The sequence below is a fragment of the Trachypithecus francoisi genome, unplaced genomic scaffold, assembly GCF_009764315.1.
Source record: "Trachypithecus francoisi isolate TF-2019V2 unplaced genomic scaffold, Tfra_2.0 Lachesis_group6, whole genome shotgun sequence".
Taxonomy (NCBI): domain Eukaryota; kingdom Metazoa; phylum Chordata; class Mammalia; order Primates; family Cercopithecidae; genus Trachypithecus; species Trachypithecus francoisi.
Window position 1 is genome coordinate 21362955 of NW_022681471.1, and position 18911 is coordinate 21381865.

The 18911-nt window shown below is 37.0% G+C and overlaps 1 protein-coding gene across 6 annotated transcripts in view; it reads right to left on the reverse strand.

The window, feature by feature from the left end:
- Positions 1-18911, reverse strand: part of MBNL3 (muscleblind like splicing regulator 3) — a 119784-nt gene that overhangs the window by 14828 nt on the left and 86045 nt on the right. For all 6 annotated transcript variants that reach the window (XM_033201876.1, XM_033201871.1, XM_033201875.1 and 3 more), the window contains 3 exons: positions 18485-18649; positions 5232-5423; positions 3919-4155 (listed from right to left, as the gene is read on the reverse strand). In XM_033201876.1, the coding sequence (XP_033057767.1) occupies positions 3919-4155; positions 5232-5423; positions 18485-18538 (483 nt within the window). In that variant the 5' untranslated portion in view covers positions 18539-18649. The remainder of the gene's footprint in view (positions 1-3918; positions 4156-5231; positions 5424-18484; positions 18650-18911) is intronic.

Sequence of the window (18911 nt, forward strand, 5' to 3'; positions counted from 1 at the left end):
GTTATATAAGGTATTTCCTGGGAATCCTCCGTAAGGGTATCCATCGGGCAAGACACTGGATAAGCAGTGGCCCCACAGCAAGGTAACCAGCTACAGAGATAAGGGGGTTCACGACCGTGTGCAGTGGCTCATGCCTGTAATCCCAGCACTTTGGGAGGCTGAGACCAGCAGATTGTTTGAGCTTAGGAGTTTGAGACCAGCCTGGGCAATATGGCAAAACTCCATCTCTAAAAAAATAGAAAAATTAGCCAGGCATGGTGGTGCATGCCTGTGGTCCCAGCTACTTGGGAGGCTGAGGTGGGAGGATTGCTTGAGCCCAGGAGGTCAAGACTGCAGTAGCTGAGACCACACCACTGCACTCCAGCCTGAGTGACAGAGCAAGAGCCTGTCTCAAGAAAAGAAAAAAAAGGTAGTCCACTACATGAGCAGTAGTCCAAAACAGAAAAAAATGCAAAAAAAAAAAAAAAAAAAAAAAAAAGGTTTTCACCTTCACTAATTTAGACCTCATTTGGGCAGGATGTGACAGAAAGCTACTACAGTAAACAATCATTTATAATTAATACCTCAGGGATACTCATCTGTGAATCTATAAAAATGAGATTAGCAGAAGCAACAGATAGCAGGAAAGAGATTCCTGCCTGTTAAAACTCCGATACAGATCTAGGACATAAATGGCATATAGGTGATAAAACAGATGTTGGTAGATCAGAGTCTGACACTGTCACCCCATAAAATAAAATCCAATTTATACAAAGACTTCAGGTTCAAATCCAATAACTATATATTTCCTAACTAACAGGTAAGGAAAAAGCAAATGAATATTTCCTCCCCCACCACCTACCTCACCAGGTACTATGTAGATAGCTAGCAAAATATATACAGTTCTTATTTATAGAGGCTTGCTGTGCATTTCGGTATGTACCATTTGCTTTGTTAAGTTCTTGTAAGGTTTAATTCTAAAACCTATTAGCATTTTTAAACCATCCTTTCATGTCTACAGTTCTTTCAAAATCCCACTGTGCTTACAATACTCAAACTTGCCCCGGATCAGATTCTTTGGAGAAGTTTAACACTACTTCACATTTTTTTTTCTCAGCAAATTGCATGTTACTTAAAAAACATGTCCCAGCAACAACAATTAGGTATCCTCCAAATTCTTAAGGAAACAGGAATGCTTGTGTTGAGTAACTATCCTACCATGTGTCCAAAAGGGTAATGCCATGACCCCGTTCGTGTGGATAACAAAGGTCTCAAGGTATCTCTATTTTCTTTTGGGAACTCTGCTGTCAGTACACACATTGTGACAGAGCTGCTTTTCATTTCACCTAAATAAAGAAAAGCATGCTAGAAGAGTGAGATAAAATAAACTGAGTAGCTTTAGAGATACAAAATTTCCAAATTTATCCCAGCAGACCAGATGGCAAAGGTCAGGACTAAAATCATAAACCATGAAACAAAATCTATCATTTCGAATGCCTTTTGTCACCATTGGAGAAAATGGTTTTGCTGAACATTTTAACTAAGACAGAAGACTTACTTATCTGGTTGTTAAAAATATTTCCCTTTGGTATAAATGGGGAGTGTCCCTTTCTCTTGAAAGCTGGCAGCATGGTATGATAATCAGAACCACAGTTATGTTCCCTAGTAAACTATAAATTGGGGTGAAACCTAGATGAGCATTCAACAGGCAGACGCTGGTAAAGTAGTACTGCTTGTTTATGGCTGGGGTTTATCCTGATGGGTCAGTGCCCAGTTCCAATTGGGTGGTGATTGTACTACTAAATTCATAAACCTGCCGAAGAAGTGTGAGACTGTGGATGAACTAAGTATCAACCCTTTATGTCTTCTTTTTTTTTTTTTTTTTTATTACAAGCTGCTTTCTGTGAACTTAACCTGAGCTATATACACGAACAAGGTAAAAATGTCTCTTTTGCAAAGCATGTCCACTATGAATCCTTAAAAATATAAAAAGCTTGAAGTTCTTCATGAAGCCCTTCTTTATTTAATCTTACCTCTATCAAATTCCTATGGGCCAACCTGATCTCACTGCTAAGACCCTGCTGTGATCAGTTACTTAAAAGGGAATTTTATATTGATATTCACAAGTAACAATTGAAGGCCTACGATATAATATTTAGCTCTCTAAATGGAAATTTGAGGCTGACTTATAACCTATGCATTCTATCAAACACACTCAAATAATCAGAAATGGACAGATGCATATGAAGCTATTTTCATAGCTTATAATTCTCCCATTCAAAAGCATTTAAGACAAAAATAATTTGGTAAAGTCTTTTTTAACATTAATTAACAGATTATGTTGTTCAGATCAAGGGAGAAAGTAAGTTTGTTCTACTTTGGTGCTCAGATCCTTCATGATGTGATGAGTTCAGCTCTCAAAAAAAGTGGAGCCAGTCTGAAAATGGTACTGTGTCCTTGAAACCACAAACCACTAGGAAAAGTGGGAGAAATCTGCAGTATTTGGCTTAGAGAGGAGACATGAGAGTCCTTCTTGGAATAGGGACTGACTTCTTTCGTGAAGTTCCAGTTGCAGCAAGATAAATTTCAACTCAGTATGAGGAAAACCTTCTTAATAGGGATGTTTGAAAATAAGTGTCTCTGTGGTGTGAATAGGCAAAGTCTCTGTCATGGGAGTCCAAACTATGAATGTTTGTGAGGAGATTTAGCTACAGTGCATCTCCTGGGCTTCAGGGTCAAGTCAGTGCTTTTTCCACACCCAGGGAACATGAGGTTTCCTGCGGGTTTTGTCCTTTATTGGAGCTGTTATGCCTTATTACACAAGGAAAGGTCCAGGTAGAAAAAGAAAGACATAGCAAGCAGCACATCAAAACAATGGACAGCTGTGGCAAACTTAAGTCATAAGAATTCCTGGTTCTCACTGATCGCACTACAGTGTTACACAAATATTTTTCCTGCTTCCTATCTTTCAGTGTTACTAAGCAGCACTAACTATTCCCCCAAAACTGGCTTTCTAGAGCAACTTAAAAGTCAGGCCTCTGGGCTGTGCATGGTGGCTCATGCCTATAATCCCAGCACTTTGGGAGGCTGAGGCAGGAGGATCACCTGAGATCAGGAGTTCAAGACCAGCCTGGCCAACATGATGAAACCCAGTCTCTATAAAAAATACAAAAATTAGCCAGAAGTAGTGGTGCACGCCTCTAGTCCCAGCTACTCAGGAGGCTAAGGCTAGAGAATTGCTTGAACCTGGGAGGTAGAGGTTACAGTGAACCGAGATCACGCCACTGCATTCTAGCCTAGGCAACAGAGTGAGACTCTGTCTCAAAACAAACAACAACAAAAAACAACCCCCCCCCAACAACAACAACAACGACAACAACAAAATACCAAAGTCAGGCCTCTGCTCCCAACCATGTAGAAATTTTCCCCCAGACTAAGCAGGCTGCTGTCCTTGATACTATGCCTCTAGAGAGGAAAAGTGGCCTTAACCTTTAGGAAATTACAGCCTACTTAATATCCTATCTTTTAAGTGCTCTGTTTTTGAAAAGTATTAAGGATGTTAGTAGCAAAGTGCCCATGAAAGTGGCTCACAGAGCAGAGGCAACTTTCTGCCTCTCTAGGATATTGAGGTAGTGAAACTATAAAAGCACTAAAAAATAACTTACTGTTTAAATTATATAGTTTACACTTACTCTGAAAATCGGAGAAAGAGCACAGTAGGTTAAAAGCATTAGTAAGGCTTTTAAATAATTATCTTTAGAAAATCTTAGTAAATAAGTAGAATAAATAGGTTCTTTCTTTTCCAGCTTATAACCTTGACTCTTCATATTAAGGTCTACTCATGACTATCCATGATTATGGTTACAGGATATTAGACAAATTGAGGAATATACAAAGCATTTACTCTGAAACAGGCCAGAAGTACAGGCCTTTTCTTACCATGGCAGAGGCAGCTGAATGGTTCATCTGGTGATGAGCTGCCTTGAGTTTGGCTTGTAAGTGTGCAGGAGGATGAAAGTACTTGCATTTCTCCCGCGAGCATCGACCTTTGATGTAATCCATGCAGATTGTCACAGTATTATCACTCGCTTCAATCATGGAAGCATCAGTAGGGTGAGCATAGCGGCAATCATTCTCCCCACGGGTACAATTTCCACGCTGAAATTCTCGGCAAACCTTAGAACACACACATGCACATACACACGCATCACACTGATGACTGGAAGCTGACAGGCTTTTATTTATTTTGCTAGCGAATGTAACAGTAATTATACATACATTGAATATATTATTTATGAACAAATCTAAAAAGATAAAGAATAATGTAAAGCCATATTCACTATGAGATATAAACAGACAGAATTTCTATTCCCAGAAAAAAATTCTATTCTCCACAAAGGGAGGTTGTCCTTACATTAAAATAAAAATGCTTACAAAAAGTATTACTGAAAACCAGTTTTAATTCTCTAATTAATACACAGCCCTAAGCATAATTAGTGTTTATTTAAGTCCAAGATGAGTCTTTATCGCACCGTAATGCACTGGTTTTCCAAAGTCAACTTGTGAACCATAACTGAGTTATATGTACAATCAGATTCTATTACAATACATTACTAGGCATTTAAGGGGCTGCAAATGGAGCTGACTTGATAAGGAAAAGACTAGCTATTTCAATGTACAAATAATAACAAGAGAAGAATGAAGGACTTCAATAAATCAAAAAGTTGTTTGAAATTTCTTTCACATTTTCTTTTCTTAGGCATCGGGGGTATTTATTGCCTAGCACATCACTCTCAAAACAGAGAAAAAAGTTGAGGCACTATGAGACTAATTTACTTTCTTTATTCATATAGCTTTACATTCTGCAATCATAGAGAGTTATATTGTCTACTTTTTTCCCACTTTGATTATTCTAGCAAGTAGAGACTCATTAACAAATACAATAATCTGTTTCTGAAAGCTGGAGCCTAGGTAAAAGGAACATTCCCACAGAGGCTTCCTGCACCATCGCACAGTCTATGGCTAGGTACACTTAACATATTGTTTGACCCACCATACAGCTGAATCAATGCACTTTATAACAAGGTATGATTGCAGTAGTAAATGTTTAACATTTTTCTGAGGTTATACCCTATAAGCTAAGAAATTTGGTTCTCTTATTTAAAACACAACACATTGGGCTCTGAGAATACTGCTTTATGTGTAAGGTTAATATCTATTCTACAGGTATTTATATATATTTTCACAAATACCTCCAGTTTATCTGAACGCATCAGTTTTGGGCCAACAGCTCCTGGCATTGCAAGAGGTGGGTTTCCAGGAATCAGAACAGGTGTATTTGGTACAAGTTCTGCAGGAACGAGGCTCATCCCAGGATGTGGTATGTAAGGATTGAAAGCCATGGGAGGATTAGCTGGAAGTGATGGAGTCATAGGAAAAGAACCCTGTATGTTTAAAAGAGAAAAAAAAAGATGTTAGAGGTAAACAGATTCTTCCTGTCATTACACAAAGAGGCATTCTTTCAGAAACATCAAAATTACTTACGCCACATCAAAATTTACCATTGTTTCTTCTGATTTATTTTTAGCCTCTTACTAATTCCCATAGAGGAGTTGCTTTTAAACCAACAAATCTCTTTAAGTAATAACTTTATTGGTAAGCTGATAAAATAAGCCACATGACTTTAACAGTCACGAATTAGCCAAATTAAATCTCATTGCTAGAGTCTGTTCCAAATGTGTTTCCTCCAACTCTTTCTTTTTTCCCTAAAAACCATGTCACCAATGACATGACACATATGGACAATCTTCTTTGTTTCCTTACACAGGCATGGCCTTTGCATTCAGTCCCTTTCCTTCCTCCTTCCTCTTCCGCATCAATACTGCTTGGCTGTAAGGCTGTCTGTCCTACCACAGGCCCCACCTGTACTACCAAATACTGGCTGTGCTTCTGTCTTCCTGGCCCGCTGACAGTTATGGAACACAGCAAGGAGTTGAAGAAGAAAGGGATAAATTAGAAAAAGTGAGTGCTTTAATGTCTACCTAAAATGTGTTTACTATGGTCCATTATATTTTGTTATTTTTTTAAATTAGAGGTCCTGTTTTGTTTAATTTTTTAATTTTTATGTGTACATAGTAGGCATCTATATTTATGGGGTACCTGAGATATTTTGATACAGGCATACTATATGTAACAATCACATCAGGGTAAATGGAGTACCTATCACCTCAAGCATTTATCATTCCTTTGTGTTACAAACACTCTAATTATACTCTTTTAGTTATTTTTAAGTGTACAAGAAATTATTGTTTACTGTAGTCATCCTAGAGGTCCTGTTTCACAAGCTAATCTGACTTGCCTAGCCTTGTCTTTATCTAGGGGGCCAGATGATATTCATAGTTCAAAAGAAGGCACTAGAAATGCTACAAGAATCCCTGTTAGGCAGGAAGAGATAAGATAACAGGATTATATGGTATACAAACTAAGTGTAACTTGTAAAAAATAAAAAAAGCCGCAGAAATGCAAAAAGCTATTACTGTTTTTTCTATTTTCAAAGATCCTGGGACTCAAAAAGTTTGATATGTGTATTTCCTTTATTATCTGTCACAACATTATTTATCACTTTGCTGTTTTCCAGTTTGTTCCACATGTGGGTATCTTTTCTTGTCAACGTAGTCTTATTCCTTTGATAGTTCTCATCTCCCCTATAGTACCCAACACTTAGTGAATGACTGGTTGACAGATATACTCAATGATACATTTTAAAAGCTTAATGAATGAATAACAAATCATGACTAAATGTAGTATATTTCTAATAATGACTCTATAAGGTAGTTATTGTGAAACTGGTGGTGTCTCACTGTGTATTACTAACTACATGTGTTCCTTTTTGCTTTATAAAATTTTTTCATGTTAAAAAGAACCCAAATCTGTTGCATTTGCCAAACTGTGCCCATACCTGCTAAGTCACATTAATAGAAACAAGTCCAAATACAAATTGTGGAATATAAAGTGAGGGGCAATGTATACTCTTTGCCTCACCCCCACACAGACTTGAAATTGTCACCCACACAGCATTCCAAGAAGACCCTGTTATAAACCATATTCAGCTTAGAAGGAAGCACTCCCCCATTAGCATTCTACCTTAGATGAGTTTATCAAATTAGCTGATTGGGACATTAGGAAGAGCAGGAAGAATCTGGTGCCAAAAAACTGGCAAGACTCATGAGGGTGAGTAGAAAAGGCATGGTTGCTAAGAGCCTTAAGTGGAAAGGGAACGCCAGGTGCCAGGAAAGATGATGGCATAGTCAGGAGAAGGACTCTAAAGTCTGTGGGCAAATAGCCAAGGCTGACCCAGTCTAACTAGGTCTTATGATATAATAGACTACAGGAACATGGATGCTTGTCATGGAATGAGATGTGAAGCTCAGGAACTAGCTGATGTGACATTATCTTATATAATGAGAAGGAAATCTTCTGGAAACAGCCACCCAGGCATGCTTCAGCAATAAGGCAGACTTTATTGATGTAATGATTCATAGTTGTCTCAAGATCACCAAGAAATCTCTGATGAGAAAAACTCCATTTTTGAAGCACATGATAGTGCTCTTCATTGACTTTTTGTTGTCTCTGACTTTACTGGTAAATTTCTCACTGAAGCCACCAGTTCATTCTCCTGCATACTTTTTGCTTTTTGCCTTTTACAAAAATGAGCAGGACCATTATTGCATCTATTAATTTTTTAACTGAAAGACAGACTTGGAGGTGGGTGAATTTTCCAGATTAAAAAGTTATTAATCACTAATAAATGCTGATCAATTAATAATATTAAAGCCTAATGTATGTGTAAGCAATGCTTTCCGTTTATGGTAGCTTTTTACTTCCGTAATTTTTTCTTTTCTTTTTTGGGGTGACTCACCAGGGAAATTCTCCTAGCTAAATTCTGCTTTCTTTGGATTACTTTTAAGCTTTCTTAGGTTTGTTATATGCTCCAAGTGTATGGAAAAAAAGCTATAAATTAATGATTAGTCTACATATAAAATGTAAAGGGCTTGCTGCAAGTATTTAGATTTTTCTAAAGTTTCATCACAAACTATGCTATCTTTAGATCTTAAAACTAGTATCCTAGCGCTTATAACTATTTCCTCCTTGAGGATGAAATGCATTCTATAACACTGTTTATTGAGAAGAAGCAAGCTATTCCATTGTCAATACTGGGGCAGAGGCAGGAACTCCTGAGTGGCTTATTTATTTTCAGTTGGACATTTCTGTTTTCTCACCACCACCTCTGCCCCAGGGTAACTACTCCATTTCATGAATTTGAACATTCAAGGGCTTAGCATTGACTAACAGCCATGGGTTAAGTCAAGCAGCCTGCAAGCTCACAAGCTCAGCTTTAATAAACAACTTTAATCCTGTCTCTACATATATCTCAGCCCTTGATGTCAGTTGAGCTAACATGAACCTATCTGTGGGTTAATTTTTATTGTAAAGGAAAAGGTTTTAAATACGCTGACTCTGATTTATCTTTACAGCTTGAAATGGTCTGAACACTCAAATGTTTCAGATATTTAAATTCCAACCTAAATTATTTACTAAACACTTGAAAAGAGACGGCTGTCCCTCCCATAACCAGGTGTAAATTTTCATCTTTCTGAGTCTTGTCAACCAGCAAGAATGGTGGCGACAACAAGCTTTATGAATAAGATCACCTGACAACTATTTATCCCGATGTCTCTAGCAGTATTAGCTCCGACAGTAGAAATTCCCATGAGTTCCCAGTGACTTGCAGAGTGCTTAGGAACTATCGGGCACTCAGGAAATGTGTCCTAAAAATTAATGAAATATCTAGAGAACAGTGGCTTCTAATCTTTTTTGAGTCCAGGACTTCTCCAAGAGTCAAATGAAGACTGCAGGCTCTGTCCACAGAAAAATTCATGTATGCAAAAAATGTTGCTTGTGATCTCAGCAAGTTCAAGGACCCCACGACACTCACCCCTGGTGTGGGGTTATGAACTACTTACTGGTTAAGAATCTCTGTTCTAGAGTAAGACTCTGCAAACTAGGGCCCATAGGCCAAATTCAGCCTGCCCGTGTTTTTGTATGGCCAGCAATCTGAGAATGTTTTTTACAGTTTTAAATGATTGAAAAAAATAAGAAAATAATATTTAGTGAAACATGAAAATTATAGGAAACTCTTATTCCAGTGTCCATCTACAAATTTCATTGTGCTCATTAGTAGACTTGTATTACAAAAAATTGTAGATACTTGTTTTCTCTTTTGTTATATAAGTACCCTCAACTTTGCCTCTTGAACCTCACAGCGTAAAATATTTATATTTAGCCATTGACAAGAAAGTTCACTGACCTTGGTTCTAAATAATTTCAAAAAATGAAATTCTCCAACACTTTCAGGAGTAAAGCACCAAATATTTACATATATATAGACGTGAATTTAATATTTGTAGCAAGATTCCACAAACTGAAAATGTTTGGCTTTGTAAACCAATACTAAGGTATCACTAAAATGCTCTTTTACATAGTTACTAACATTCGGATTTTTAACTATTTGTTTCTAGAATAATCACTACTCAGTGACTAAGAATGAGGAAATAGCAGTTGGAATCCTGTAAAGGTAAAAATTTTAAGAGCCACCACAGATTGTTCTTAAAGGATTCTGAGGCAATGCAATTCAATGCAAAACTATGCCTCAAATAAATGTCTAGTTTACACACACTTTAGGAACAGTGACTTAACAGGTTATTTCTCAAGCTAGTATAAAGAAATGAAAATTAGATGTTATGCCAAATCAATCTTTGTGTCTCCTCAATAGCCTAGATCTATTTGTAGTTACCTCAAAAATATCCAAGATCAGTTACAATTATTGTTGGATGAATGTAAAAATTTCAAAATCCTGGCCTAAGGTCAACAGAATAATCGGGGCCTTCCATCTCTGAGTTTCTGTCTGGAGTTGAATGACTAGATATTTTCTTTTACAGAAGGGTAAACATTTGGTAACAATTTGTTGACCCAATTTTAATACAAGAAAAATAGCACTCTTAAATTTTACTAGCATCATAATATCTGCATTTTATTGCTCATTTGCAAGCATTTATATAATGTAAAAAGAAGCTCCTTTTACGGTCATCATGCATATTTCTATCTTTAGATAATCCCAAAATGCACTGAAATACATAATGTTAGTTTCCATCCGACTTCATTTTCACACAGAGTACAACTGAATAATCTCTCTTTCACAGTATTTGCTTGGTCATTTCCACACTGCTTGAGTAATGTTCCATGGGGACTGAAGTGGCCCAAATGCAGGCTGCAGGAGACCCACATAACCTCCAGACTAGTTAATTGGTTTCTCAATAATTGAGAGTTAACTTTATAAACAGATGCAAGCTGATAGCGGTGGTATTTAAGTACTAATCGTACTTGTTAATGAATAAGTCACCATGGCTCTAGAGAGAGCTAAGGAAAAAAAAGTTCAAGGGTCAAAAGTGAACCATTGTCCTCACCTAGACCTGGATTTTCTGATCTTATTAATCAGAGAAGTCTCCAAGTAAGAGGAAGCATTGAAGGCAGGCAGGTTAGTTGAAAGATCAATAGGTGATTGTGAGTATACGAGGTATAAAGAATAACACAAATGAGAACACAAGTCATGGTTCAGAGCTACCCATATTTGCTGGGAGGAGAAATACAACAGCAGGCCAGGAATCATAAAGGAGTACCTAAACACAGATCAGCACATCACCTAGGTAGAAAGCAAATGATTGACACTTCATGAGCAGGGTAACTTTGACATTGTTCCCGAGGAGGTGAACAGGAATTGACCTAAAAATTTGTTGGTGACCACTGTGTAATAATAATGGCAATTCAACTAACTTTAGTATTCTAGTAGGAAACAAAGATTATTTTTAAAAAAATCAAGTTTGTGGCATGGATTGTAGTAATGGTATCATGAGCCTCTGTTTGTCTCCAAAGTCATCAAATTGCATACATTGAACATGTGCAGCTTTTGTGTGTCAATCATACCTCATTAAAGTAGTTCAAAAAATTAAGTGGTTATCTAGTTTTAACAAAGGGTATAAACAAAATGTAGGTTTTTGAGAGACAAATAGGAAGAGATGAGCAAAGCAAGGAACCCACAGGAAACCTGGAGACTATTTATGAAGATGTCAGTGAAAGTTAGATAAATAGGCACGCTAAGAGTTAACATTATCAGGGGTTTGACCAACTACAACCACCACCACCACCACCATCAAAACAACATAAACCAAAACAGACCCTTGCATAGCTAATAGAAAGATAATTCTATGTGGAAAAAAGAGAGGCCCAAAGCTATAAAAATATGAAGAATCAGGTACAAATCAGAAATTAAGGGGACCAGAAGATATTCATCCAACATCTTACTTTTGTTACATAATGAATTCCTAGAGGGTAGAGTTTATTTCTTGATCATCTTTTCATCCACCCTTTACTCATTTAAATACTGTCACAGAGTATATGCTTGATAAATACTTACTGAATTGAATAAAAAGGGATTCCTAAACCACTAATTAATTTTGATTTACTAAATAGATCAACCCAATTTAAAACCAGACTGCAAAAAGAAGTAAAAGTAGTTTCAAAAATGGTGGCAAAGAGATTGAATAAACCCTCAGTCTTGCTCTCCGCTGAGGAAGACTTTAGGCAGATGGCTAGTCCTAAACTGCCTTTTGATAAAGATATGAATTGCTAGATCAAACAGTATGAAAAGCACAGGGTATTTTATACATACATATGTACATATGTACATACATGAATCCCATATGTGTGTGTATGTATGTATGTATGTATGTATTTTTAAAATTGGAGTGGCTAAATCCATACTAGAAGGTACCTAATTAAGAGTTCTAAAAAAAGTGATTTAGTGATACTATAGATAAAAATATGTAACTTTATTACAAAGTGTGTAATTCACAACGTGTATAATCCAGGTGATTAATGAATTGCTAATGTGACTGGTATTCAGAGTGGTTCAAGAGATAAGACTATGGAAAGAAGGGTGTAAATTAATATTTAACAAATGATTACAGGATATTAAGGCAAATTACAAATGCTTGGGGGTACCACTTTAATTATCAGGTGGTGGGGCAACCACAGGTTTTTATATAAGGTCTCCTCTCATTGACAAATTACTGAGCCATATCAACCTGCAGGTAAAAAAAAAAAAAAAAATTTCACAGAGCCCACCAACTCCCAGCCTTCACCTCATTTGTGATCACAGCAAGCAATCTCAAGGTAGCTGGCTGTAGCTTACACTGTGACCACCAACAGTGAAGCTCACAGGCCACCGTGGTCTCATTAGCACCAGGCTCCAACTAACCAAGCTAACCAGCCCCAAGGAGAAGGACACAAAATAGAGGAGGTTACATATAATTTATCTCATGGGAATATATAAAGGATGATAAAGGGAGAATGTTGAGATTTGTGACTATCAAAGAAACTGGGCACTATAAAAGATATCATATGTACAAGTGTCCTCTGTTTGACTGTAAAAGTGTAGCATTTTCATTCCACTTTTGAAAAAAGCAGATTTCACAGTGTCTATTAACAGAGGTGGGGCAAAGCAGCAAAGGGACTGCTAGGGGATTTATTTTGTTTTAACGTAAAAGAAGCTTTAAGCTATATGACATACACAGTCTTATTAGCAAAAGGCCTGAATAACTACTCTACTTTGGACCAGTAATTGCAATGAGGAGCAAATCTAGGATCTGTGGGGTCTGAAGCTTAGACCACTGGGTGGGGAAGTGGAGCCTTAAGAATGAAACACACAAATATATTTTGCAAATTTTACAAACACATTTTAAACACGTTGCTAGAACCCCTCTCAGGTTTTGGAAGGAAACCATGCAAATGAGCATCCCTAAACCCCTCATGTTAGTTTGAGGGTAAGTCTACCTTAAAAACAATGTTAGTTGAACAAACACATAACAATAGGCTTCAGTTGGTACACCTAAAAGTAAAATTTTGTCTAATCTTTCAGAAAATGTAGTAAAGTCCAGATGATCATGGCATGGTAGCACTCCAGGCACTTCTGTGATGTGATTTGGTCACCTCAGTGGGGAAGTTCACATGATCATGACTGTTGTAATTATATTAACAGCATATTAACCTTATAATTACATAATGTCTGTCTTTTCCTGACTTGAAAATTTTGCAAAAATCCTTTTACAAAACATGTAATGTCACCACATCAAGATGAAAGAACTAAATGCCATCATTCATCATTACATGAGTAGGTGAACTGAAAAACCTGTTGTGGAACCTTCATTAAAACATGTTATAATTTCTGTACTGACCATGAGACTGGTAATTTAGAATATGGACACAGTTTTCTTTTCTACTAAACCTACACAATATCTGGGCCACCTTTTACAATAATAATTGTTAATAAAAGAGCCATGACAAAACTACTGTTTTTTAAAACAGCATACATATTTCAATCAATAAACTAAGTTTATATGAACTAAAAAACTGTAACTCTAATATGAATATTTGTCCTCTTGTTTTCAAGTACTATATCATTTAACGACTGACTTACAAAAATTAAAAAGTAGGCCAGGCATGCCAGCACTGTGGGAGGTCAAGGCAGGAGGATTGCTTGAGGCTGGGAAATCAGTACCAGACTGGACAACGTAGTGAGATCACATTTCTAATTCTATTCAAAAAAAATTGTAAAAAAAAACATTATCTGTGCATGGTGATGTGCACCTGTAGTCCCAGCTACTCAGGAGGATGGGGCAGGATGATGACTTGACCCCACAAGTTTGTGGCTACATTGAGCTATGGTCATGCCACTGCACTGTAGCCTGGTCCACAGAGTGACACCGTGTCTCAAAAAAAAAAAAATATTAAAAAGTAAATAAATATTTTCCAATTTTATCTCTAGTCACTTAAAATTGTTCTAGGCCTAAGTTTATAAGTAATATATACCTAAGTAATATAACACCTTGTAGCCCTTTAGTAAAAGAGAAAAAAAAATTAAAAACATGAGTCTAAAAATAATATTATTCATTAATTAGTATATCTCCCTTCCTCGTACCTATTTGAACTTTCTATTATTTTTTTCTCTTGGTTCTGAAGCATTACATCACCTTCATTCTTTACTATATTAATGTGAGATAAACATATAAGCCTGTTTATGAGAAATATATTTGGTAAATAGAATTATGATAATGATGTAAAAAGGTGGAGGGGGATCCAGGCAGACATCAGATGATTCAATTTGAGATAAAGGAAAACCTAGAGAGGAAGCCTTGTTTATGGCCTTCATGGTTTGGAACTTGGTAACTTAGCCACAGGAATGCCAGCCATGAATAGCATACAACAGAACCTGAGGACTTGGCACACTCCAATGCTACCTCAAATGTGCTGAATCAACAATCTCTATATAAATAATCAAATGAATACACTCTACTGAGTCAAGTTCACTTGTGTGTCAGGATCTGTTCCGTGTGAATCACCACATTCAAAGAGAGAAACTAGAGGAATTTCCCAGGTATTCCTTTAGTTTGGATAGGGACAGGTGTAGATATGCAAAATGTCCAAATAAAACATTTTAACAGCCTGTAATATCATATTCATTTTATAAATACATACACCACATCCAGTAGTGAGGATCTGTTCTCATAACTAAAATTTCTAATTGTAAAACCAAAATTTTAAAACATTAGCTTTGCTTCAGGGTAATCCACTGTTCCTATTCTTTCTAATATTCTTCTATACTGGTTGTATTTGCCTCCTGATTATGGCAAGGGGATACTTCAACTTATACCTTTTTTGCTGGGAACATCAGGAACAATCTCTTTTAAACTGCATTGAAAAATACTAGGTAGTCACACCTTTTGTTTCACCTGCTGAACTTCCTTAATAAAGCCAAAAAGAAAAGCTTTCAGAGATGGACTTTTATACTGGCAAATGTCAATTCAGATCTGTTTAACAGAGTGAACAAACTTGCCTGTTCCAGCAAGCATTCCACCCAAATTGACTAGGTGTGGCTTTTATTCATTGTTCAGTTACACTCAACAGAATCTGTTCTCTAGGTACCATCGCATTTAGGTTGACATTCCCTTTATCTAGGGGCTTATAATAAGCAAACCATATTCGATTCTGCAAAGGCAGATGTGCTCTTCTGGTATCCTAGAAACAGATCAAAGTATTCTTTGTGGAAAGACATGAAGTTCAAGCCAGTGATACAAATGGGTCTTAATATGCAACTCTACAAATATCAGGACTGGAAATTTCTTAAACAAAAGCATGACTATCTTAGAGACAAGAATCAGATTATGGGTGGGGGTGATTGAAAGGGATAGAGAGTTGTTTGAGGGAGAGTAGGTACCAGAGAAATTAAGTAAAATCATACATTACTTCTGTAATAATATCAAGATCTACAACAAAGAAATTTTTTTTCCAAATCAGGCTGGTAAATGTTATTTAAAATTGCTCACACTAGCTCAGTTACACCATGCCTATAAAGTGGCTTCCTTAGACCATAGAAGAGGAACATATCAACCATCTCGGAGTTAGATTTTTGTACACATAATAACTGCAGGAATTAATCATTTAGCAGCTCATCGCATCATAATAGCTATCATTAAATAATCTACAAGGTAGAGAAGCAATTTCTAATTGTTCCCTTGGGACTTCTAAGTAATGCCTTGTATCTTGTAACATTCTATAAAATAAATTGTACTCCTGTGAATCATATCAGTCATCTTCCATCATCTGAAATCTAAAATTACCCTCATTGAAGAAAAGATAGGGAAACGTATTCTAACATAGAAAGGATAGAGAATCAAATTAGAAAGCACAAGTGAAGAGGCTGGAAAGCACAATGGATTTCTTATTGGATTCTCAAAAAAGCTACTCCCTATTCTCCAGTGTGAGCCAGCATGATCAATAACACTTGAAGGGTTGAGACTTGAATTGGAGAGACTCTAGCAGAGGCTGAATAGAATGGCTTTCCTCTGTACCCCTACTTTACCCCACTTCTTGCTCTCTGATTCCCTGAAACAAGGCATTTCACTAGTACCCTGAAGCTGTTCCTCGACCTTTGAAAAGATAAATGCTCCAGCTCTGTAGGAATCACTGGGCTCAGGTGTCTGATAATGAAATCTGCTTCCTATTCTTTGCTCAGTTTGAAATTGAGACATCCCATGAGAAGCTGAGAGTAGTAACTGTGAGTTAAAATCTCCCTTGCTATACCTTTGACGAACATCTTCCCCCATCCCCTCCCACCCACATCCCCTGGCAACTACCCTTCTACTCTCTGTTTCTATGCATTCAGTTTTTTCAAGGTTCCACATATGAGTGAGATCATATAGTAATTGCTTTTTCTTTGTCTGGCTTATTTCACTTGGCATAATGCCTGCCAAGTTCATCCACGTCATCTCATTTCACAATGTATACATCTAACAAATCATCACACGCTGTACACTTTAAAATATACACAATTTTATTTGTTAATTGTACCTCAATAAAACTGGGGAAAAAAATAAAAGCTGCCTTGCTTTATTCCCCAGCCACTCACATTTTCTGGACTTACCAAGCACGTTCACTTCTCTGTGGTTTTGTTCATAGCAATTTTCAGTATCCAAAAGACTTTATCTTCCCTCTGCCCTTAGAAGTAGGGAGGGACTGAGATACATCAGTATGTGAAGCCCAGAAAAAGCGTTTGCGCAAGGAGTTCAAAGATGTAAAGAATTACTGAGGGTCAAAGAGGAGCTTCGAGGAGTTCACCTTCTAGGAACTAATTTACCAACATAATTAATCTGAGTTCCAAGGCAAAACTTTTTGGTAAACTAATAGTACAGAACATGACGTCTATTTATTTTACTTAACTCTATCTAGACATTCTGGAAAAAGTATGGTGCAAACCTTTAGTGATTCATCATTGCCTCTCCCACCTGTTTTTGCATATATCCATAAAGATGTACTCATTAAAGGGTTCCATATCAACACAGATATCCTTGAATTCTGAGAATCAACTTTAGAATGAGATAGGCTTTACTGACAGCAGATTGTCCTCCCACATTTTCATTGCATCTAAATACTATATACATATTTCAGCTTTCAGTTCATTGTAGCCACTGATTAAATGGGTAACAAATAAAGGTAACAGGATTTTCGAATTAATCCTGTTAATAGTTTAAAGGAAGTACGTCAGCTGGAATTAGAATGAGGCACCACTGAGCTAAATGTGAGGCCTGAAGAACTATAGCAGAAAAGGGACAGTTTTCAATTTACCCTAAGAGGTGTAAAGGCGAAATGAAAGTTTATATTTTAAGGCATAGGGACAAGATGAATTTTCAATAGAACAATATGAACAGATACAGCTTAATTACTTTATAAAGGATCCATTTAAACTCGCAAATCCACAAAATAGTAGATATTTGTCTCGAATGACATAATCTTACTAATTTCTGCATAGGGAAACCCTGTAGCTAAGTTAAGGGAAAGCCACCATCAAGATCATGGGAAATTGGGAAAAACTGAGAAATGGTCACAGAGCAGAGAAGAGAGGGGAGGCAAAATTCAAACGAATGCACTTTGGTACCCTGAATCAGACACTGGAATAGAAAGATTACATTAATAGAAAACCTGGGGAAATCTGAAAAAAGTCTGGAGTTTAGTCAATAGTAATGATTTGTGATTCCAGTTTCTTGCTTTTGACAAATCTATCGGGGTAATATAAGATGTTAACAGTGGGGAGAACTGGGTGAAAGGTAATATAGGAACTCTTTGTACTGTTAATACCTTTGCAACTTTTCTGTAAATCTAAAATTATTTCAAAATAAAAAGTTTGTTTAAAAGCAACAACAGGCTAGGCTCACACCTGTAATTCCAGCACTTTGGGAGGCCGAGACAGGTGGATCACCTGAAGTCAGGAGTTCGAAACCAGCCTGGACATGGTGAAACCCCGTCTCTACTAAAAATACACAAAAAAATTAGCTGGGTGTGATGGCAGGCACCTGTAATACCAGTTACTTGGGAGGCTGATGCAGGAGAATCACTTGAACCCGGAGGCAGAGGTTGTAATGAGCCTAGATCGCACCATTGCACTCCAGCCTGGGCAACAAGAGTAAAACTCTGTCTCAAAAAAACCAACAAAACAAAACAAAACAAAAAAACACCAAAATCCTCATCAAAGAACAAGAAAATTTGACTTAATGTCCTAGAATTCAAAGGTTTCCATGTAATAATAATCAACTCTCCTTATCTTAAAATGCCCCTGCTCCTTTATCCATATTCTTTTATAAACTGAACTCATGCATAAATGCAGCCAGATTTTCAGTGCAACACACCTGACTGCTCTCTTCAAGTGCACAGCTCTGTAGTGTCAATGAACATATTAGTTTGTGTCCTAAATCCTGTTGCAACTAATTTCCGCAAGTCCCTGCCAGGTTATTCCACTGTAGATCTTATTGGCAATTTTCAAAACATAGCTGCGACTTACAAGTGATGACATTTGAGCGTTCTGGAGCATAAGCTGCATCTGCTGGGCGAACATGGCTGCGGCAGTCTTCTGTTGAATCAGATTGTTCCGCCCATTAATCTCCAGCTGCGTTTTTAAGTGTGGAGGAGGGTGAAGGTACTTGCAGTTCTCTCGAGTACACCGACCCTAACAATGAAGAATGGGGAAAATATTTAATTAAAACTATACACAAATAGATAAATTTTGGACTCCATTATCTGGGGACAATCTAAGCTCCAACACTCTTCATCTTGAATCCATATACGGCAAGAAATACCCTGAAATTCACTGACAGTCTGTTAATGAAATAATAAATCCCTATGCCCGGCAGCCATTTTGTTCTTTAGGTTCCGGAGACAATGGCCCTAGATCACTTGCATGATGGAGACCAAAGTGTATTTTGGATCCT